Source organism: Balaenoptera acutorostrata, chromosome 2 (genome assembly GCF_949987535.1).
Source record: "Balaenoptera acutorostrata chromosome 2, mBalAcu1.1, whole genome shotgun sequence".
NCBI lineage: Eukaryota > Metazoa > Chordata > Mammalia > Artiodactyla > Balaenopteridae > Balaenoptera > Balaenoptera acutorostrata.
In genome coordinates, this window is record NC_080065.1 from 9,292,360 (window position 1) to 9,316,214 (window position 23,855).

General features: G+C 41.0%; 1 protein-coding gene across 4 annotated transcripts in view; it reads left to right on the top strand.

Moving 5' to 3' along the window:
- The window catches only part of ADCY2 (adenylate cyclase 2), a 451,536-nt gene that overhangs the window by 209,757 nt on the left and 217,924 nt on the right, over positions 1 to 23,855 (top strand). For all 4 annotated transcript variants that reach the window (XM_007191640.3, XM_057541370.1, XM_057541371.1 and 1 more), the window contains exon 4: positions 12,706 to 12,855. In XM_007191640.3, coding sequence (XP_007191702.1) covers positions 12,706 to 12,855 — 150 coding nt within the window. The remainder of the gene's footprint in view (positions 1 to 12,705; positions 12,856 to 23,855) is intronic.

Sequence of the window (23,855 nt, forward strand, 5' to 3'; positions counted from 1 at the left end):
CCAGCTCTGCTGAGGACGCTGCTTGGAAGTCGCGGTAAGAGGCGCGTGGAAAGGACTGGATGGGATTGACGAAGTTGTAGGTAACCAGTGAGCTTGACAAGAGTAGTTTTTTGTGGCTCCTTGGGGCTGCTACATAGTTTGAAATGGGATATGGAGAATCAGAGGCCAAAGAAGTAGGAGGAGCTTCAGTAGACAAGCCTTTGAGATTCGGCTCTAAAGGGAAACGAGAAATAAAGAAGGCGGGGTTGTGTTGTGTTTAGGGAAGGCACTGCTCGGTTGGGAGCAGACTTGCTTGCTGCTGGGAATGGTTCAAAGAGGGAGAGATTGATGACAGAAGTAGTCGGGAATGAACTGGAGCCTGAAATCCCTGTTGCCTGGAGACAATTGATTATCAAGGGGATGGTCCAGGCTGTGTGGTTTTCTTCTGCATCCAGGTTAAAAAGTATTTTTCTTGCAAGTGGTGGAATTTGGTTGTCAAATTTCATCCCAACAAAGAAATTTCTAAATGCATATTCTAAAATCAAACCGTTTCCTCCATTCCAATTCTACTCCCATGTGGTTTTGATGCCAGGCACGGTTTTTTCTCATCAGCGTCTTTCAGTGTGTGATTGCCTATAGAAATCCTTAAGGTGTGAAAACTATTTCCTGTAGCAAGCACAACATTTCAGTTTCTCTGATGGGGGGAAAACAGCCTTCAGGACCACCTGATCACGGGAAGCTCTGCATCTCCTGCCTCTTCTTTCCAGTATAGAGATAATTTCTCAGTGTGGAGATAATTCCTCTTTGTCTTTTAAACCTATGGCAATAAACTTCTTTGCTGCTTCTATTTAATTTCATATTCCAAATATCCTTGCAAAATCATTCTAAAGAGGCATGAAACTGTTTCTCAAATAGTTAAATTGTGAGATAGTAAATATTACCCTAATTGGTTAATGACTGATTTACATATGATGCAAAATAAAGGGAACTTCATTAGCTGTGAACTAAGAATTCTACTCTTTATTATCGTCCTTAAAAAATTAGTACCTCCGGACTGCTCATCTCATAATTTTACTCTGGAATTTTAGTGGGCAGGTTTATTACGTAATATGTCCACTGGAAAACAGAAATGAGTATTTTTAACTTTATACACTCATTCTTTGGAATTCTAGTAGCCTTGGATAGATTTCTGTTTCATTCCTGGCTTGAAATACTTCTTCACACCATCAGGAAGTACGTTAATTCATCACAGAAATGTATTTAGACTTGGAAAACACTGGAGATTTTAAAAATATGATCATTATGGTCCCAAATGAGGGTTGGGGCTTTAACTCATTTTCTTGATAGGCTGAGACAGTGTATGTGAAGCCCACCATCTGGAAACCTTTGTAAATCGTCATCTCATGAGACTTTGCCTCTTTTGCGTACGCCATCTTTTCTGGGTGAGCCCTTGACTGAAACTGGACTCACGGGGTATATTTAATTGCGGCTTCTTATCCCCAAGGAAGGCTAGTTGGCTTGGGGAGGAAGTAGTTGCTATCACTAATGACACAGAGAAGACCTGAACCCAGAAGGTTAAACCCATTGCTACTCCGGGCTGCAGCTTCCAATAATCTGCACAATAATACTTTCAACTCAGGTTTACTTGGGAGAAACAGAAACAGTTACACCTCTGTGTAAACTGCCAGCGAGTCATATATATATATATAAATATATAAATATATATATATATATATATAAATAAATAAATATATATATATACTCAATTTTATTGGAGTGTAGATGATTTACAATGCTGTGTTAGTTTCAGGTGTACAGCAAAGTGACTCAGTTATGCATATACGTGTATTCATTCTTTTTCAGATTCTTTTCTCATATAGGTTATCACAGATTATCGAGTGGAGTTCCCTGTGCTATACAGTAGGTCTTTGCTGATTGTCTGTCTCATATATAATAGTGTGTGTATGTTAATCCCAAGCTCCTGATTTATCCCTTCCCCCCCATGTTTCCCCTTTGGTAACCATAAGTTTGTTTTCGATATCTGTAAGTCTGTTTCTCTTTTGTAAATAAGTTCACTAGTATCATTTTTTTTTAAATTAGATTCCACATATGAAGTCTCATATATTTTTGGTCGAATCAAGTGTGCCCTTCTCAGAGTCGATTAAGGAGAAAATAGGTAGCAGACCCATCATGATTTTAATAACCCTTTTTATTCTGCTTAATTAGGTAATATATTTTTGTTATCGATGTTGAAATTGTATATCATAAGTGACGTGGTTTCCAAACCATGTGCTAAGGCACCCCCAGGGCATCCCAGGATATTTGAAAATTTCAAGGGGAACCTAGCAACACCGGACATCTGTCACTGTGGAAATCAACTCAAGGTAGTTTATGGTTTCAACATTAGGTGGCACTGCATTCCTTTTGTTGTCAAGCTGGGTTTTTGGCATATGTGACCGGGGGGAGAAAAAACAGTGGCCTGGGGAAATCAAGACAGAATAGGAAATGTGAGTGGTGGTGTTGAATCCGAGGCTAGGGTTTGTGCAGATGCAATGCTCAACAGACACACTGACTACTGAGGGCCCATACTAAGTCACACAGTAAGTGACTACTTAAGAATAAAATAAAATTATAATATTTTATTTCAATATATATGTTGGATTTCTCTTCCAACAACTCCTAAGCTGTTGGGGCATAATACTTAAGCAGTTCAGACCTTACTACTTAATAAACAAGACTGTTAGATATCTCCTTTGGCCTAGGAATGCTATGAAAATATTAATAAGACACTAAGGGCATTGTGAAACAAGAAAATTTGGGAACCTCTGCCTTAGTGGTTTTACTTTTTGCGAGTAAAAGTTTGTAATAACGTTGGAGGATGTATGCGATGTATGCTCAGTTTATCAGCGGTTTTCCTTCAACCACAGGCAGCCCTAAGTCTCATAAAGATGGCTAGCTAATGGGGAACCCTCATGGTAGGATGATCACGGTCATCGCTCTGAAATCGCACCTGTGCAGCTCATAGAAACCTGCTTTGCCTCACCTACCTTTGTTTGCTTGCTTTGTTGACATTTATTATTGGTTTGTTTTATTACATTTTTGTCAGTGAGGTTGATCTCTTGGGTGGGGAGAATATAACATTTAGTTGATTATAAATAAATGCTCAACAAATTTTTTTGAACAAATGAAGTGATTTAATGAATGTCTTAGTTCGTATTAAACCATCAGCAGTATGTAGCATTTCTGCAAAAGAGCTACCAGCCCCAAATTTCTAAGGAATGCGGGGTTAACCTTTAAGTGAATTTTCTGGTAATTTATAAATAATCTGTCTTTAAAACTCAATAGTTTTAAAGACACAGGGAACTCTATCCAATCTCCTGGGATAAACCATAATGGAAAAGAATATGAAAAAAGAATGTATATATGTGTATAACTGAGTCCTTTGTACAGCAGAAATTAGTACAACATCGTAAATCAAGAATACTTCAATTAAAAAAATAGAAAAAAACCCTCAGTAGTATGTTGGAGGTGGGGGAATTGAGTAAGGGGCAGTCAAAAGGTACAAACTTCCAGTTATAAAGTGAATAAGTATTGGGGATGCAGTGTATAACATGATAAATACAATTAACACTGCTCTGTGTTATATATGAAAGTTAAGAGAGTAAATCTTGAGTTCTCATTACAAGAACAAAAATTCTATTTCTTTAATTTTTTACCTATATGAGATGATGGACAGTCACTAAACTTATTGTGATAATCACTTCCTAATATGTGTAAATCAAATCATTATACTCCACACCTTAAATTTACACAGTGCTGTATGTCAATTATATCTCAATAATACTGGAAGAAGAAAAAAATGAAATGATGTCTACAAAGTGCCAAAAAAACACCTCAATGGCATGTTATTACGGGCTGAGTTGTGCCCCCTAAAATGCATATGTTGAAGCCCAACCTTGAGTACCACAGAATGTGACTATATTTAGAGACAGGGCATTTGGAGAGGTGACTGAGCTAAGATGAGGCCATTAGGGTGGTGTCCTTATAAGAAAAAGAGATTAGGACACACAGAGAGACCCCAGGGGCACACAGGCTTGCATAGAGAAAAGGCCATGTGAGGAAACAGCTAGAAGGTGGTCATCTACAAGCCAGGTGAGAAGTCTTAGGAGAAAATAACCCTGCTGACACCTTGCTCTTGGACTTCCAGCTTCCACAACTGTAAACAAACAAACAAACAAAAATTTCTATTGTTTTTAAGCCACTGAGTCTGAGGTATTTTGTCCCTGCAGCCCAAGGAGATTAGCGCACACACGGGTTTAGCAAAACCAATTCCTTTAGATTAGGGTCCTTGAATGCTGTTGACTGGGAAGAGCTGCTTGGTCATGGCCCTGTGAGAGAACATGAGATGCCTCTTGGTGATTTGGGTGGAACTAATGTACTGCATTGGCCCAAAAGTTCGTTCCGGTTTTTCTGTAACATCGTACAAAAACCCGAACGAACTTTTTGGCCAGCCCAGTATATTCTCTGGTTGAACTTGCTCAGAAGTCAGAGTCTGGTGTCAACGGTATAAATCGTCTTTGCTTCCTCCAAGACCCACTCCTCAGGAAAACCCTCAGTAAGAGAGGGAAGAAGGTGGTGAGGAAACCCAGGAGCACCCTCCGGGGAGACACTACTTTTAAGTGCATTTCAGCCTTTTATCTTGTTAAAAGGAAAGCTGCTGCCAGCCATCCCCTCCCCTAATTAGTATCATTAATGAAACATCTAGTTTAGTTTGTAATAGGAAACTTCTTTGTTTTCCAATTTGCAGAAGGTTTCAGTTATGCAGCCAAGCAGTTATTTATCTTTTTTAATCACAGCATGACTTTACGGAATATCTTTTGGTCTGATTAAAAAGGGCAATTCCAGGGTAGACCTTGAGAATCACAGCATTCATTGTTTTTCTCCTGTATTTGGAGTCCGTGACTGCACAGGACTTTGCAATCTATCACTTCCGTGTGAATGCGCTTGCTAATGTCATGTTTAAGTTCATACCCAGGATTGGCTGTGCTATCCCTGTGGTGTTATTGCCCTCAGCAAGCTTGTCCCTCTGTTATCATGTGACATTTGATATCTACATTTAGTTCCATTTAACTTCATAAGGTGTCCTCTTCTTCAGTCATAATTGGCAGGATATATTGTGCTTGGTTTGCTTAATTCTAATTTATCTACTATTGTGTAGGTTATAATTGGGGTCACAAGTAGGTCATAATGCAAGTGGCCAATGGGGTAGCAATGCAAATGTACCCCGAGTACCCATAAAAGATGGGCGTCCCTTCTTGTGCACTGTTGGCTGAAGAGACATATTTATCTCACATGAAGTGGTGTATCATTTCATCTTAAACTAAGCTGCACGGGTTGGAATGTCTGATAGCCTTGGTCATGTTTGTTGACTGAATCTGAACACCTGTTGCCTCTTAACTTTTTAAATGTGGATCAAATGTGTCACCTATAAAGCGGTGATAAGTGAAGATAATTGTGTATAGTGTTTAAACGAAGCTAAATTTCATTGATCCAGATTAATTAGAGAGATCATCTGTCTAAATTAAAGTCTAAAGTGTGCTCAGGGCTTCCCTGGTGGCGCAGTAGTTGAGAATCTGCCTGCCAATGCAGGGGACACGGGTTCGAGCCCTGGTCTGGGAAGATCCCACATGCCGCGGAGCAACTAGGCCCGTGAGCCACAACTACTGAGCCTGCGCGTCTGGAGCCTGTGCTCCGCAACAAGAGAGGCCGCGATAGTGAGAGGCCCGCGCACCGCGATGAAGAGTGGCCCCCGCTTGCCGCAACTAGAGAAAGCCTTCACACAGAAACGAAGACCCAACACGGCCATAAATAAATAAATAAATAAATAATTTAAAAAATAAAAATAAAGTGTGCTCAAATATCTTTTTTTTTCACTTGTAAGTCCACTGAAATCACCAGAATTAGGCAAATTTTGTATTGCTTAGTGCAGATCCTTAGGTGAGCTGATTCAAGGTGAATAAAATTTGAGTTTTAATTAGTATATAATTATATGTTTCTAAAGTTTTTGAAACGCACTGAGACACAGCACTTCGAAGTGTTCTCCTATTGTGCATATGTCATTATATATGGGAGAGAAGATTCAGGAAGACCCAGAAACCAGCATTTATAAGCCCATTGGACAATCCAAGACCACTTTGTCCCCTGGGTTTCTGAAAGAGTGGAACTTCTTTGGAATAATTAACTTTCATTCAACTATGTGGACGCACAAAGACCAAGGAGACAGTGGCTTCTGTTGGCTACTAGTAAAGATGTAAAGTTCAGTTAATCATTGACTGGTTGACAATGTCAGATGTAATCATTCAGATGTCACTGTGCCAGCAGGAGGGCAGGAGACAGTTTGGACCAGACGGAGACTAACTCTAATAAAAGTCCTTTGTAATCACAGGTAAACTCCCAATTGGGCTTGGAGCTCTGTGAAACAAAGAGAGTGGGGAGAAGAATGTCTGCTAGTGTTGTTTTACAGAAATGGCCTGCAGAGTAAGTTAACAACGAAAAGGAAATGACTGGTCTCATTTTGGCTACCGGAGAAGTGGGCTATGAGTTCTGGAGATAGCAGCTCCCTCCTTTCCATACAGCTTATTTGTTTGCTCTTCTGTCTCCCGTGGTGGAGAGGAACTAAACCCTGAAAGCTAAGATTCTTCCACGTGTTTGATATCAGAGAGAGCCTGGATGAGAGAACAAACGTGTGACGGTGCACTCCTCTGTGGAAAGCAGAGTGACCTATGGATCTCGGTGGAGGGAGGCTTGTGCATTCTTCTTCCACTGAGTTCTGAATATTGGAAACTCTATGTTTTGTCTCCTTTTTGTTATTCTAAACTATTAATCAAACCAGCTTTCTCCCCATCGGTTTCAAATTTGCAATCCCTGAGCTGAGAAGTACAAGTCTGGGTTTCTGCAGGGTGAAGCCAGCTTTCCCTTCTAGGGAAGATGTGTTCTCAATGACTTAATTTGTGAGAGGAACTTTCTTTCAAGATCTCGAGTATCTTCTAGGCCCATCTCTTCCCACTGGCCTGTAATGAGCTGGTGTCTTCTAGGCCCATCTCTTCCCACTGGCCTGTAATGAGCTGGTGGAACACTCCTGAGAGAAGCAAATGACTCTCAAACTCCTCCCTGAAATTTTGTCTAGCTGTGATACCGAACTTGCACCCTAAGTGTAAGATTCTTTAGCCCTTTAGCCCAAATATAGCTGGAAAAATAGCATAATGTATGCTATTCAAAAAGACCTAATAATAACAGCTCTAATATAAAAGAGAATAATGAAAATAATAATCACAACCAACAGTACTATTTCTAGCAGCCATTTCCATAGGAAATCAAATTGCATTTGACTCCCAATTTTCAATTCCAGTCTAACCAACCAAAACGCTAATAACACCCATTGTTGAGGTGGTTGGTTTTTCAATTTTCTTCATAACTTTCTGTCTTAGCTCACGCTGCCATAACAAAACACTGCAGGCTGGGTGGTGCAAACAGGAGATACTTATTTCTCGCATCCCTGGAGGCTGGGAAGTCTAAGATCAAGGTGCTGATGATTCTGTTCTGGTGAGGGCCCTCTTCCTGGCAGACACCCCTTCTCACATGGCAGAGAGAGAAAGAGAGACAGACAGACAGACATAGAGAGACAGAGAGAGAGAGAGATTCTCTTCCTTTCCTTATAAGGATGCTAATTTCATCATGGGGACCGGACCTTCATGACCTCATCTAAACCTAATTATCTCCCAAGGCTCCCACCCCTAATACCATCATATTGGGAGTTAAGGCTTCAGTATATGCATCTGGGAAGGACATGACATTCAGCCCATAATATTTTCTGACTCCACTCCTCATCTGGAGGTATTTTAAATTAGAAGAAGATTCCAACATGTGACCTGAGGACCATTAGATGTTATAGCCAAAGCACAGTGTTTCTGGTTTATCCTAAAAGACTGATAAAAAACAGAAATCCTGAGGCCAGGGCATATAGCAAATTTACTTCTTTGGGGGTTGCAGGAAATGCCGAGGAGGTGGCATGGAGATTCTCTGTAGCCATGTTTAAGAGCTCAGTTAAGGAAAATTCTACCTGATCATTTTCTCTCCCAAGCAAGAGCATTGTTTTATTTAAGCCAAATTTGATGCTTATGAGATGCAGTGAGCTTGCTGAATATTCATTTGCAGCTCGGTTCATCAAGTTCTTATAATCCCTTTTATTTTCCTTTGACTTATAATTGGTGTTTTTGCATATTTATGATCTGCTTTGTTTTAAGCTGAGGACCTGTTTTAAATGCGGTACTATCCTTTCTCCTCCAGCCCTGTGCAGTGGGCTCACAGGGAAACCATGGTATTGAGTGACGGGGTTTCATCTGGTACCAGCAGCCTCACCCCACCCTCAGCTGGCATGTGTGCTGCCTGCTGACCTCTGTGGGCACTGTAGTTGGCAACCCCTAACCTAAGATTAAGAATGGGAGTATTGAACAATTGTAAAACTCTTTAAAAGAGTCACAGAGGACCTGAGTGGTCACATAATCCTCGTGATAATTTCTCAAATGTTTGAAGACAGTGAGCTCACATCCTTAAATGTCCTTTTCCTGGGGGAAATAACCCTGCTTGGGTCATTTGCCCTTGGTCACATGATCCAGTTAGGAACAGCCTCACTTCCTGTGACTTTGCTCTGAATGTACGTCGATGTACCAGCATCATAGTTAAATGCTCCATGGACGTGTGGTCTCCAAACTGCAGCCACTTAAAAGAACTTTAAATGATGACGGCGCTTTATAGCATCAAATACAAATGCTTTGTAAAGGAAAATGATGTTAGCTGCTTCAAAGCTTACACATGTCTCTTTAGAAATTCTTCAGAACTACTTTCCCCACACCCAAGTAGAGGGTTGGATTGTGCTGGACCAAGCTGCCCTGGCCCATGTGAATCAGGGCCATGTGGGTTGGTACAGGGTAATCCTGAGAGCCTGGTGGAGCCCTGCCCTCCAGTCTCTTAACTTTGTAGACCTTTGTTTCTTTGCCTATAAAATGAAATAACAAAAATGTCCATCTTCCTGGCTGTTTTACTTTCCGCACTCTTGCAAGGATGAAACAAGGTGTGTTTGGAAAGGCAAGGGGATGGCTGTGAAAGAAGCAGAATCAGAGTTTGCTGATGGGTACCGGCCTTCCCACCAGCACAGGACTGATTATTTATGCATCTCCTGAGAATCACTGACAAGTGTTGACCAATCTTCCCACCCTCACATCAAGTGAAGATGGGGAAGTGGAAAGTGGTGGAGACAACCAGACCTCTGTGACAACTGGGCAGAGTCCGGTTTGCACAGATTCTGGATCGTGGGTCAAGCTTGATCTCAAGGCCTGATTTGAAACTTCATGGGAACCTTGGCTGCTGTTATTACCGTAAACAATTTATTTTCTTCCAAGACGTCTCTTGGGAAGCTAAGTTTCTTCTCCTATTTTCTGACAGATGTGAGAGTAGCTAAACGAAGCAACGAGATAAAAGAAAACATCAAGACAGTACGATGTTATAAAATAAATCCAACATTGTGAAAATAGGATTTTTTATTGTGTGTTTTGTTAAACAGTCTTCTAGGAAATAAAATGCTGTGATATTATTTTTGAAAAGAAAACCTTAACCGCATCACTTCCTTGTGCCCTAGGTTTCATAGAGTCATTATATGAATGCGCCCTTTTGACAGAAAAATGCTTTAGGACATCAATCACATATGTAAATGTGTGTAGTTATTAAAATACCAGGACTAATCCTATTAACCTTAGAATATGGTATTTTAGGATGAAAGCAGGGATCAGAAAAATGCTTGTAATTTGATTACATTTTCCACCAGAAGAGAAAGGCCAGAACTACTTGGCATTAAAACTCTTAGCTGTTTACTTCTTAAGCATTTCCTTTGCATATCCAAATAAAAATCCATAAATGCATTCTTTCTAATTATCTATAGCCAGGGAGGGTTCGAATTACATGTTGTTTGAAGCAGTGCAGCATCCATTGACCGAATGGCTGAATGGATGAATGAGTAAGCGAAAGAAGGCTTTTCCTTCAGTCCCATGACATTGCAAAGTTGCCAGGCACTGGGTCAGGTAGACAGTGTTGTAATAGAGATGCCCCTTTCGTACTCCCTGCTGAGGGAGGCCAGGGGACAGGGGATGGCTTCATTCAGTTCCCTTGCTTACATTTGGTTCTTATTTTGGAGGAACTGAGTTCCTAAAATGTTTGCGTCTTTGTTTGAAGGCATTTTTAAGGAGAAAAAGAAGAAGCTCTCATAGATAATCACAGTTATTTTTATTATTATTTCAGCTGCACCTAATAAGGAAAGAGTTGGTGCTTTCTAATTCCGGGCAGTCTGGTTTTGTGTTGGCGCTTCTGGTTCCTGCATTCTTTGGGTCACTGTTCTTCAAAGCAAACCCAGCAGTGTCAAGGTCTGAAGAATCTTTAGCGAAGCAGATGGTCATTTTGCAGAAGCAAAGTATGACAGGACTAAATTAACAGTGCACCCCTGGGCCCGGCTCTGAAATGACCTGTGCTCAGGCAGGAAGCCAGGAAGTTCGCGAGCTTTCCCACATCCTCGAAGGACTGACATCCACGGGGGTGATGGGGGAAAGGACGGCAGTGGGGAAGAACAGAGCCTGTACAGCTAGAAATGCTTGGGAGCAACACCGAAGGCTAGCACACTACTCCCCTGCTCTGTGCCAAGGCACACACAGAGCACATGCACATGTCACGTGTGCACATGACGTACACACATCACACACACTACCCAAAACCACACGTTTATCCCATATATAAGTTACATACGACATGTGCACATCTGTTACACATATCATTCACATGACACATGCCAGGTGCACAGGCATACCACATACATACATCGTGCATGAGTCAGAGAGACACATGTGTCACATGGATATATCACATATACAAATCACACACCCCATACACATCACAGAAATCTTACATGCATATTATGTACACACATATCATGCATGTATCATACGCAAATCACACACAGATGCATGTCACACACACACACACACTCACGCACACACACTCAGCAATACACAGAGCTAATATTTTAATCATCGGGAGTACTACACCATGCAGAGGGAGGACAGCATGATTCTCTGCGAAGTCCTGTCATGGGAACCTTGAAGGCTTAGGAATAAAAATTCCCCCAAGAGTGCTTGAGTCCTGGCGTGCATGCCCCCCGCGTCAGTTGACTGATGTGTTAAGCTGACCTGTGTCAGTGGGAGACCCTTAGCAAGGAGCACAGAGCTTTTGGACACAGATGCTCTGCCTTTGTTGTTGAAGGGTTGAGTGCCCATTTGGTGAGAGGAAAGGTCATGTGGAGGGGGGTGAGGGCGGAGGGACATTTTCTGCAGGTGTGACCGTGCATGCCCTGCCAGACCTGCGCATTTCTAGCCCTGAACACGTGATCGTCAGTTTTATTTATTATTACCACTTGCTCTGTGTTAATAGCAGGCCTTGAAAAGACCATGGTCATACACTGGTGGTGAGAATATCAATGGAACATTTACACGGAGCAATTTTGCCATATGTATCAAGAACTTTAAAATATTCAAGGCTTTCAACTCAGTGTATTTTACTAATTGAGCCTGAGAGATGATTAAATATGAGGCCAAAGCTTTAGACACAAGGTTGACCACTGTAGCGTAAAGCAAATGCAAAGAATATTAATAAAGAATATTAATAAAGTAAGTAATAAAGTATTCTTTATTAATAAATAAAGAATATTAATAAAGATAGTATAGACATAACTAAGTTATGATATAGTCATAGAACTGAATATTATCTAAACATTCAAAAATCCTGTTTCTACAGAATTTTTATGATCTGAAAAAAATCAGATTAAATGTTAAATTAAAAAAGCAAAGCAAAACACTGCATTCAGAATGAACTTGGTTCCTTTGGAACAAGGTAATGGTCTTGACAAAAGAAAACATGGCGCCGAATTCTTCGTGGGCCGGGCAATTATAGGTTCTTTGTAGTTTTTCTTTATATATTTTTTTCTTCCCTCCCACCACAAATTTTTGTGAGCATGAACGGTTTTTATCATGAATAGAGCAACAAGTTATATGGTTTGAAAGGTTCCTATATTCCTATATAAACAGTAAGTAACAGGGAATATAACTTCTCCAGGCTCAGTGAATACAGGTTCGATGTGAGGGCAGTATGTATCATCTAGTATCACAGTAATGCTGTATGACAACCATGAAATCTCAGTGGCCACGATAGTGGACTACGGGTTGGCTGAGTGTCTCTGTTCCATGAGTTTCTCATCTTCCCGGGACCAGCGGGCTAGTCTTTTCCTGATGAGACACAAGAGTGTCACCCAGAACACACCAGGCCTTCTAAACCTGGGCTGGATCTGGCACTCGATTACTCCCACCCACATTGCATTAGCTGTAGCGAATCACATGGCTGAGCCCAGAGACAAGGGTGGGACAGCAAAGTGACCTGTCAGAGGGCACAGATCCAAGAAGGGGATGGAATCCTTTTCTGTTAAGTAAATAAAAATGTTAGTTCGGGAACAGAAATAAAATTAACCTCAGGCAAAGTCATCTCTTTGAAGACTGCTGCTCATGTGCATTGTGTTGTTGTTCTGTTCTCGAATCATAAACGGTCGCCCTATTGAGTGGCTCTTTGTGTCCTCAGATCCTGGCCAACGTGATCATCTTCATCTGCGGGAACCTGGCCGGGGCGTACCATAAGCACCTCATGGAACTCGCTCTGCAGCAAACGTATCAGGACACTTGCAACTGCATCAAGTCGCGGATCAAGTTGGAATTTGAAAAGCGTCAGCAGGTAAAATGCATGTTCAATCTTATGTCCACGTTATTTGAGATGCTGTTGAAATGATGTTGTCACTGCTAATGTCGAGTGTGCAGTTCATCCACTCGCGGGCATCAGAAGGAAACCAGAGTAGCTATCTGATTGCCCTGCCCGCCCAGCCTCAGGCGGTGTGCTGGGTAGATTGAATCGTGAACCAACAAGCAGAGATGGCATCTTCAGACTCAGACCCAGCAACCCCAGGATCACCCACGTGCTGACAGTCTCATCAACCACCATTCAAATAATAATGATAATGATTATTATTACAGTGACACTTTATTAAGACACTCATTTTGGGTTAAAGTGTATTTCTCTGTGGCAAGAGTGTGCCCCACCTGAAATCTGCCTGTGTCGTCAATAGCACTTCGTATAGGGCCTGTTTTCCGCCTGTGGTGGGATGGGACGAAATGATGAAGTGGGATGGGGTGATTGAGCTCATCCTTGAGGGAGGTGATTGGAGTTGGGAGGGAAGGTCTGGTAGGAAACTAGTTGTTATAGTGTCGAGGGCTGTCCTACGGTGATTGATGTGGGTGATGCATGGAAACATACATCAGGGAAATACATAGGCTCTGATGAAGCACTGCAAAAATAGGAAGTGGACATAGTAGGAGATGTGGGAAGCAAAGCCATCTAGGATCCATGTGATCTCATCCGGGATGGTGGCGAGCAGGTGAAGCAGATATGCTTTGGAGGGGAAACCAGGAAGGGGTCCTGAACTTGACATGCTTAACTTCAGGTCATGGTGGAATATCCATATGAATAGTTTTTTGTTTTTTTTTTAACCTGGGTTTGTGTATTTCCGCTGGAACCCAGTTTCCACCTATAAAGGTGATGGTTGGCATGACTCTCTGTGAACCCCTCTCTGAGCACATTCATCAGTATTTGGCACATAGAAGATGTGTTATTATTATTTGTTAAGTTGTATTGAGTTAGTCCATTTTATATAATTTCATCAAAATGTATTATGGTGGTGAGAGCAAAAAAAATCCTTTAAATATTGACACTAGACTTTTATTTGTGTATGGACCGATGAATAGTAATTGGATTCCTTTTTGAAAACAGGGAGGTCTGTTTCTTCATTCAGCAAATATTGACTGAGCATCTAGTTTGTGGCAGGCATGATTCTAGGTACTGGGGTGTGGCTGTAAATATTGCTTTCTCACCGGTATTAGCAAATCTCCCAGTTTGTTTTTAAAAAAGCATTTTGTGTTACAACATGTGTAGCAAAAGTATTCAGTTATTAATGTTTAATTCTTTGGTCCCTATGTATATCAAACTCTGTATTCCACATTAAGAGAAATTGACAGTTGTTGACATGGGACTCTTAACTGGTATATCTTCATATACTGTACATTTATCCATGTTCAGTAATAGTTCAAATCTGGGTTCTAGAAAATTCCATAGATTCAACACACAGCACTTAGTGTTCACGATTGTTCCCTCTACAGAGTTCAAATGTTTTGGGAGAGATGGTATCCTTTTTCAAACAGCAGTGACTGGATCAGGCTGGTCCTGCCAGTCATATTTAACTTTCTTTTCCATCACTTGCACCAAGGTTAGGAAGAACTGAAATTCCAAGTCGAGGGTTTATATAACCTAATGTTTATAGTACGGACTTGACAGAGCAGTAAGTCAGACTGCTGACCTGGTCTGCACTGCTTCCTTCCCTGAAGAGACCTTGAGCAGCCAGGACCAGGTGTCATCCAAGTGGTCAAGAAGGGCCATGCTTTGACCTTACGTGTCTCCAGAACCAGACCAGTGAGGCATACCTCGTGCTACAGACTTTATGGGACCATCGTGGGAGGTATTATAGGGGCGTCTACTTCCAAGTTTTACGAAAAGGAGCCAATGATCCTTTTTAAAATAAGGAAAGAGAAAAGGGACACTTTGAAGACAAAGAACTTATACTAAAGATGTTTAATAAAATATAATTGGACACCACACATGTATTTTGCTGCCAAACTTGGGAGTCAGCTCTCAGGGTCTTGGGCCCGGAATGTAGTAGTTTTCTTGTTAGGATTTTGGAAAATATGTTTCTAGAATAGAATAAATGTTTATAGTTTTTTTTTTCAGACCAGCGTGTAATTAAATGGGAATGAAAAATTTCCATAGTTAATAAAATCAGTAAGGTGTGATCGTACAGATTTAAGGAAACAAATAAAAATTGGCCAGTGACAAGCTAGGTATCCTTCATACAGAGGAGCAGTCTCAGAGACCATAAGGCCTGGTGTGGCCACAGACCAAATTAAGGTCCAAGGATGCCACCTGCCCCTTCCTCTGCACCCGTTACCACAAACCAGTTTTTAAAAAAAAATATTGAAGTATAGTTGATTTACAATGTTGTGTTAGTTTCTGATGTACAGAAAAGTGGTTCAGATATTTATAGCTATATTTACATATACCTATATAGATACCTATATATGTTATATGTATGTTACATATGTTATATATATATATTCTATGCATGTTCTCTATATATCCGTATCTATATATCTCTCTATATATAGGTGTTTCAGGTGTACAGCAAAGTGATTCAGATATATATATATATATATATATATATATATATATATATATATATATCTTTTTCAGATTCTTTTCCATTGTAGGTTATTACAAGATATTGAACATACCACAAACCATTTTTGCTTTATCCACAGTCACTAGGACAAACAATAGTGTCCTTCAAAGGGCTTCATTCAGGGTAGGGGTGTGTGCTGAGCAGCTACAAGATGATTTGTTTCAGCCGCCGTTTGGATAAAATCTATACCGTCCATTTTAATGTTATATCTGCAGTTGCCACAGAGTGAGTTGACACTCCCAGAGGCTGAGGGCTGCCGTCTTGCGTAGTTACTGGGCCTCTTTCACAGCTTCAGTCCCCTGCTGTCCTTAATCCTTGGGGAGGAACGCAAATGTCCTGTGAGCCCAAGAAGCTCTCCCTTCTGCAACTGCCCTGGAGTCTACAAATAGTTGATATTACTGGGAAGTGGCTAGGGATTCTGAAATCTTTTCAAAATTGCTCAACTCTGTACTTTCTTTTCTTCAAATTTTGTGCTATTTTTCCTAGATGCAAATGAGATGAATTTCTTGAGATTAAAAGTCATGTTTGAATAAAGTAGTATTTGTGCTATAAGATTTGGAGAGAGAAGGGAATGAAAAATGTTAGCAGAGATTTTCTCAGAGTTGTATTCTTGCCCTAAAAGTGCCCTCGTGGATAAACACTAAAAATCGTATTTTTTTTTTTACTAACTGGGAAAACGAATGCATCGCATTAGCCTTGAGGCCACCTTTGGGGCCTGAAAGTGGTGAGTTTTGACTTTTGTCTTAAGTTTCACATCGCACAGTAAAAGCCATTTCTTGTGCACCATGTCAGTGCCATAGAGGCTCTTTATCAAGCAGATGTTTCTCCCTGGAGTGTGTAATAGACTCTCAAGAATTGATGAGAGCTGGATTCAGAGCAAAACAGGAACCCGCTCTCTTAACTGCCTGGGCAGTTGAAATAAATGTTGCCTCTGTAGGACTGCAAACTGGATTTGCTTTTTTTATAGAAAGAAAATAAACACTCTTCAATTTATATGTTGTCTTTGTTTGAAAGTAATGTAATTCAAAGAATCTTTATATGGTCTACCTTCCTCTGGAGCCATCCTGTGGATTGAATATGACACAATATGTGTTTCAGTGGAGAATACTAGTCAAGTGAGGTGTGGACCCCATGTTATTCCTGGATCTGTAGCCCACCATGGGGGCCGTTAGTGAACCAGTAGGCTTCCGGTCTCTCGGGCAAAAGTGTGTTTCTTCTCTTCAGATTTCAATGGAGCAAGTAAGTGGTCCTTTTGTGTCCATGGTTGGGTAGATAATAAATGTACCCATCTTTATCCTAATATGATAGCAGGTAATATTAGGGCACTACCGAATGTATTGCATAAATAATTTATGATGCGAGGTAAAGTGTAGATGGAGTTGCTGTAGATTTGGGATGCTAAACTTTGGTCCCCTTTCATGAGGGAAAAGGAGAAAGAAGGAACTGACATTTCTTTGAGTCCTCATAACGTGCCAGGTTGTCTATGCAGTTCTTGGACACATACTGTTGTATCAGTTTCCTGTTGCTGTTGTAGCAGATGACCACAAATGCAGTGGCTTAAAACAGAACAAATTCAGTATTGTACAGTTCTGGAGACCAGAAGTCCAAAATCAGTCTCGTGAGTTTGGTCAGGGTATTGGCAGGGTGGGCTCCTTCCGGAGGCTTTGAGGGGAGAATCTGTTTAGTTCCCTTTTCAAGCTTCTAGAGCCTGCCTGCATTCCTTGGGTCCTAGCCCCTTCTTCCATCCTCAAATTCAGCAGCATAGAATTTTCCAATCTCTCTGTCTCTCCAACCCTCCTGTCTAATCTCTGATTCTGCCCTTGCATCTTCTTCCTTCTCTCTCACTGACCCTCCTGCCTCCCATAAGGATACTCCAGGAAAATCTCCCCGTCTCGAGGTCCTTAATTTAATGACGACTGCAGAGCCCTGAGTGTGCCATGAGGGTAACATACAGGTCCCAGGGATTAGGGCAGGGGCATCTTTGCAGGTTCATTATTCAGCCTACTGCCCTGTCTTCCTAACTTGCTTATCGACTCTATGACTTAAGTCCTCTTTCCCACTTAAAACAAACAAAGTAGTTGTCAAGTTACTTGTCCAAGATCACTCAGCTAGTAAGTGTTGTTATTTCTGCCTCTCATATTGGTTCTGCCTAGGTTGTTTGCAGTGATCTCTGAGGATAGAGATTTTTCCCAGCCATAAAGGACTTCTTTTAGTTAACTGTGTTATTACTATGACTAGAGACATAAGAAAGCATAAGACAGTAGCAAAGATTTACCTGGCTTATCCTTAGGTAATGCGTTGCCCTGATAAGAACATATTGTCCATGAGAATGTGAGGAAGTTACGTGAAAGATCATTTCCTCAAGAAGCCGCAGTGTTGAATCTGTCTGTGGCTTGATTTCCATTCTGTAGTGGACCCTGGAGGCCACCTGAGCTGAATCCTGGTTACGTACGTCGTCTTTCAGTGTGACCTCGGTCAAATTTCCTAACTTCTTTTCCTCTGATGGAAGTTCTTCTACTTGATCTCTTGCCACATTTAAGAAACAGTCTTTCCAGCATCCAGAATGGTATCCTGTTAAGAAAGTAATCAGTAGCTGGCCTTGCATTGAACTCTCATGCCTTAACGCACTAACTTAAGCAACAGAAATCAGCTGCCACCCTGGCCAAGCGATTGACCGTGCTGAGGCGGGGCGAGGGGGTCGGGTAGTGATTGATGCCGGTTATGCCATCTCCTGAGTGCCCTCCAGAAGTTCCCTTCTTCGCTGAAGCAAACAGATTGAACAGAGAAATGTTCTGCTTTGTCTGCTAGAACAGATGGGGAGTCTTGCCAACACTCATACCAGTCCCATCTCACCACGTTCGGAAGTCTACTTTTCACGAGCAGAATGGACATTGCTGCTCACACAGCATGACTCTGCATTTCCCCCAGTTGTCTGTCTGCATCTGAGTTGGTACATGGAGTCCAGGGTGAAGCATCTCACAGCAATGCCTGTTTTTTTTTTTTTTTTAACATCTTTATTGGAGTATAATTGCTTTACAATGGTGTGTTAGTTTCTGCTTGATAACAAAGTGAATCAGTTATACATATACATATGTCCCCATATCTCTTCCCTCTTGCATCTCCCTCCCTCCCACCCTCCCTATCCCACCCCTCTAGGTGGTCACAAAGCACCGAGCTGATCTCCCTATGCTATGCGACTGCTTCCCACTAGCTAGCTATTTTACATTTGGTAGTGTATATATGTCCATGCCACTCTCTCACTTTGTCCCAGCTTACCCTTCCCGCTCCCCGTATCCTCAAGTCCATTCTCTACTAGGTCTGCATCTTTATTCCTGTCTTGCCCCTAGGTTCTTCTGACCTTTTTTTTTTTTTTTTTTTTTTAGATTCCATATATATCTGTTAGCATACGGTATTTGTTTTTCTCATTCTGACTTACTTCACTCTGTATGACAGTCTTTAGGTCCATCCACCTCACTACAAATAACTCAGTTTCATTCCTTTTTATGGCTGAGTAATATTCCATTGTATATATGTGCCACATCTTTATCCATTCATCTGTCAATGGACACTTAGGCTGCTTCCATGTCCTGGCTATTGTAAATAGAGCTGCAATGAACATTTTGGTACATGACTCTTTTTGAATTGTGGTTTTCTCGGGGTATATGGCCAGTAGTGGGATTGCTGGGTCATATGGTAGTTCTATTTTTAGTTTTTTAAGGAGCCTCCATACTGTTCTCCATAGTGGCTGTATCAATTTACATTCCCACCAACAGTGCAAGAGGGTTCCCTTTTCTGCACACACTCTCCAGCATTTATTGTTCGTAGATATTTTGATGATGGCCATTCTGACCGGTGTGAGGTGATATCTCATTGTAGTTTTGATTTGCATTTCTCTAATGATCAACACCCATTTATGATAAAAACCCTCCAGAAAGTAGGCATACAGGGAACTTTCCTCAACATAATAAGGACCATATATGACAAACCCACAGCCAACATCGTCCTCAATGGTGAAAAACTGAAACCATTTCCACTAAGATCAGGAACAAGACAAGGTTGCCCACTCTCACCACTATTATTCAACATAGTTTTGGAAGTTTTAGCCACAGCAATCAGAGAAGAAAAAGAAATGAAAGGAATACAAATCAGAAAAGAAGAAGTAAAGCTGTCACTGTTTGCAGATGACATGATACTATACATAGAGAATCCTAAAGATGCTACTGGAAAACTACTAGAGCTAATCAATGAACTTGGTAAAGTAGCAGGATACAAAATTAATGCACAGAAATCTCTTGCATTCCTATACACTAATGATGAAAAACATGAAAGTGAAATTAAGAAAACACTCCCATTTACCATTGCAACAAAAAGAATAAAATATCTAGGAATAAACCTACCTAAGGAGACAAAAGACCTGTATGCAGAAAACTATAAGACACTGATGAAAGAAATTAAAGATGATACCAACAGATGGAGAGATATACCATGTTCTTGGACTGGAAGAATCAACATTGTGAAAATGACTCTACTACCCAAATCAATCTACAGATTCAATACAATCCCTGTCAAACTACCAATGGCATTTTTCACAGAACTAGAACAAAAAATTTCACAATTTGTATGGAAGCACGAAAGACCCCGAATAGCCAAAGCAATCTTGAGAAAGAAAACGGAGCTGGAGAGAGGATTAACCAAGATGGCGGAGTAGAAGGACGTGCTCTCACTCCCTCTTGCGAGAGCACCAGAATCACAACTGGCTGCTGGACAATCATTGACAGGAAGACCCTGGACTTCACCAAGGAGGATACCCCACGTCCAAGGACAGAGGAGAAGCCACAGTGAGACGGTAGGAGGGGCGCATTCAGAGTAAAATCAAATCCCATAACTGCTGGGTGGGTGACTCACAGACTGGCGAACTCTTATACCACAGAAGTCCACCCACTGGAGTGAAGCTTCTGAGCCCCACGTCAGGCTTCCCAACCTGGGGGTCCGGCAACGGGAGGAGGAATTCCTAGAGAATCAGACTTTGAAGTCTAGTGGGAATTGATTGCAGGACTGTGACAGGACTGGGGGAAACAGAGACCCCACTCTTGGAGGACACACACAAAGTAATGTGTGCATCGGGACCCAGGGGAAGGAGCAGTGACCCTGGGGGAGACTGAACCAGACGTACCTGCTGGTGTTGGGGGGTCTCCTGCAGAGGCAAGTGGTGGCTCTGTTTCACTGTGGGGATAAGGACACTGGCAGCAGAGGTCCTGGGAAGTTCTCCTTGGCGTGAGGCCTCCCAGAGTCTGCCATTAACCCCACCAAAGAGCACGGGTAGGCTCCAGTGTTGGGTTGCCTCAGGCAAAACAACCAACAGGGAGGGAACCCAGCCCCACCCATCAACAGTCAAGTGGATTAAGGTTTTGCTGAGCTCTGATCGCCACAGCAACAGGGAGGGAACCCAGCCCCACCCATCAACAGTCAAGTGGATTAAGGTTTTACTGAGCTCTGACCGCCACAGCAACAGTCAGCTCTACCCACCACCAGAGCCTCCCATCAAGCCTCTTAGATAGCCTCAACCACCAGAGGGCAGACAACAGAAGCAAGAAAAACTACAATCCTGCAGCCTGTGGACCAAAAACCACAGTTACAGAAAGACAGAGAAGATGAAAAGTCAGAGGGCTATGTACCAGATGAAGGAACAAGAAAAAACCCCAGAAAAACAACTAAATGAAGTGGAGATAGGCAACCTTCCAGAAAAAGAATTCAGAATAATGATAGTGAAGATGATCCAGGACCTCGGAATAAGAATGGAGGCAAAGATTGAGAAGATGCAAGAAATGATTAACAAAGACCTAGAAGAATTAAAGAACAAACAAACAGAGATGACCAATACAATAACTGAAATGAAAACTACACTAGAAGGAATCAATAGCAGAATAACTGAGGCAGAAGAACGGATAAGTGACCTGGAAGACAGAATGGTGGAATTCACTGCTGCGGAACAGACTAAAGAAAAAAGAATGAAAAGAAATGAAGACAGCCTAAGAGACCTCTGGGACAACATTAAACGCAACAACATTCGCATTATAGGGGTCCCAGAAGGAGAAGAGAGAGAGAAAGGACCAGAGAAAATATTTGAAGAGATTATAGTTGAAAACTTCCCTAACATGGGAAAGGAAATAGCCACCCAAGTCCAGGAAGCGCAGAGAGTCCCATACAGAATAAACCCAAGGAGAAACACGCCGAGACACATAGTAATCAAAGTGGCAAAAATTAAAGACAAAGAAAAATTACTGAAAGCAGCAAGGGAAAAACGACAAATAACATACAAGGGAACTCCCATAAGGTTAACAGCTGATTTCTCAGCAGAAACTCTGCAAGCCAGAAGGCAGTGGCATGATATACTTAAAGTGATGAAAGGGAAGAACCTACAACCAAGATTACTCTACCCAGCAAGGATCTCATTCAGATTTGATGGAGAAATCAAAAGCTTTACAGACAAGCAAAAGCTAAGAGAATTCAGCACCACCAAACCAGCTCTACAACAAATGCTAAAGGAACTTCTCTAAGTGGGAAACACAAGAGAAGAAAAGGACCTACAAAAACAAACCCAAAACAATTAAGAAAATGGTCATAGGAACATACATATCGATAATTACCTTAAACGTGAATGGATTAAATGCCCCAACCAAAAGACATAGACTGGCTGAATGGATACAAAAACAAGACCCATATATATGCTGTCTACAAGAGACCCACTTCAGACCTAGGGACACATACAGACTGAAAGTGAGGGGATGGAAAAAGATATTCCATGCAAATGGAAATCAAAAGAAAGCTGGAGTAGCTATACTCATATCAGATAAAATAGACTTTAAAATAAAGAATGTTACAAGAGACAAGGAAGGACACTACATAATGATCCAGGGATCAATCCAAGAAGAAGATATAACAATTATAAATATATATACACCCAACATAGGAGCACCTCAATACATAAGGCAACTGCTAACAGCTCTAAAAGAGGAAATCGACAGTAACACAATAATAGTGGGGGACTTTAACACCTCACTTACACCAATGGACAGATCATCCAAAATGAAAATAAATAAGGAAACAGAAGCTTTAAATGACACAATAGACCAGATAGATTTAATTGATATATATAGGACATTCCATCCAAAAACGGCAGATTACACGTTCTTCTCAAGTGCACACGGAACATTCTCCAGGATAGATCACATCTTGGGTCACAAATCAAGCCTCAGTAAATTTAAGAAAATTGAAATCATATCAAGCATCTTTTCTGACCACAACGCTATGAGATTAGAAATGAATTACAGGGAAAAAAACGTAAAAAAGACAAACACATGGAGGCTAAACAATACGTTACTAAATAACCAAGAGATCACTGAAGAAATCAAACAGGAAATCAAAAAATACCTAGAGACAAATGACAATGAAAACACGACGACCCAAAACCTATGGGATGCAGCAAAAGCGGTTCTAAGAGGGAAGTTTATAGCTATACAAGCCTACCTAAAGAAACAAGAAAAATCTCAAGTAAACAATCTAACCTTACACCTAAAGAAACTAGAGAAAGAAGAACAAACAAAACCCAAAGTTAGCAGAAGGAAAGAAATCATAAAGATCAGAGCAGAAATAAATGAAATAGAAACAAAGAAAACAATAGCAAAGATCAATAAAACGAAAAGTTGGTTCTTTGAGAAGATAAACAAAATTGATAAGCCATTAGCCAGACTCATCAAGAAAAAGAGGGAGAGGACTCAAATCAATAAAATCAGAAATGAAAAAGGAGAAGTTACAACAGACACCGCAGAAATACAAAACATCCTAAGAGACTACTACAAGCAACTTTATGCCAATAAAATGGACAACCTGGAAGAAATGGACAAATTCTTAGAAAGGTATAACCTTCCAAGACTGAATCAGGAAGAAACAGAAAATATCAACAGACCAATCACAAGTAATGAAATTGAAACTGTGATTAAAAATCTTCCAACAAACAAAAGTCCAGGACCAGATGGCTTCACAGGTGAATTCTATCAAACATTTAGAGAAGAGCTAACACCCATCCTTCTCAAACTCTTCCAAAAAATTGCAGAGGAAGGAACTCTCCCAAACTCATTCTATGAGGCCACCATCACCCTGATACCAAAACCAGACAAAGACACTACAAAAAAAGAAAATTACAGACCAATATCACTGATGAATATAGATGCAAAAATCCTCAACAAAATACTAGCAAACAGAATCCAACAACACATTAAAAGGATCATACACCACGATCAAGTGGGATTTATCCCAGGGATGCAAGGATTCTTCAATATACGCAAATCAATCAATGTGATACACCATATTAACAAATTGAAGAATAAAAACC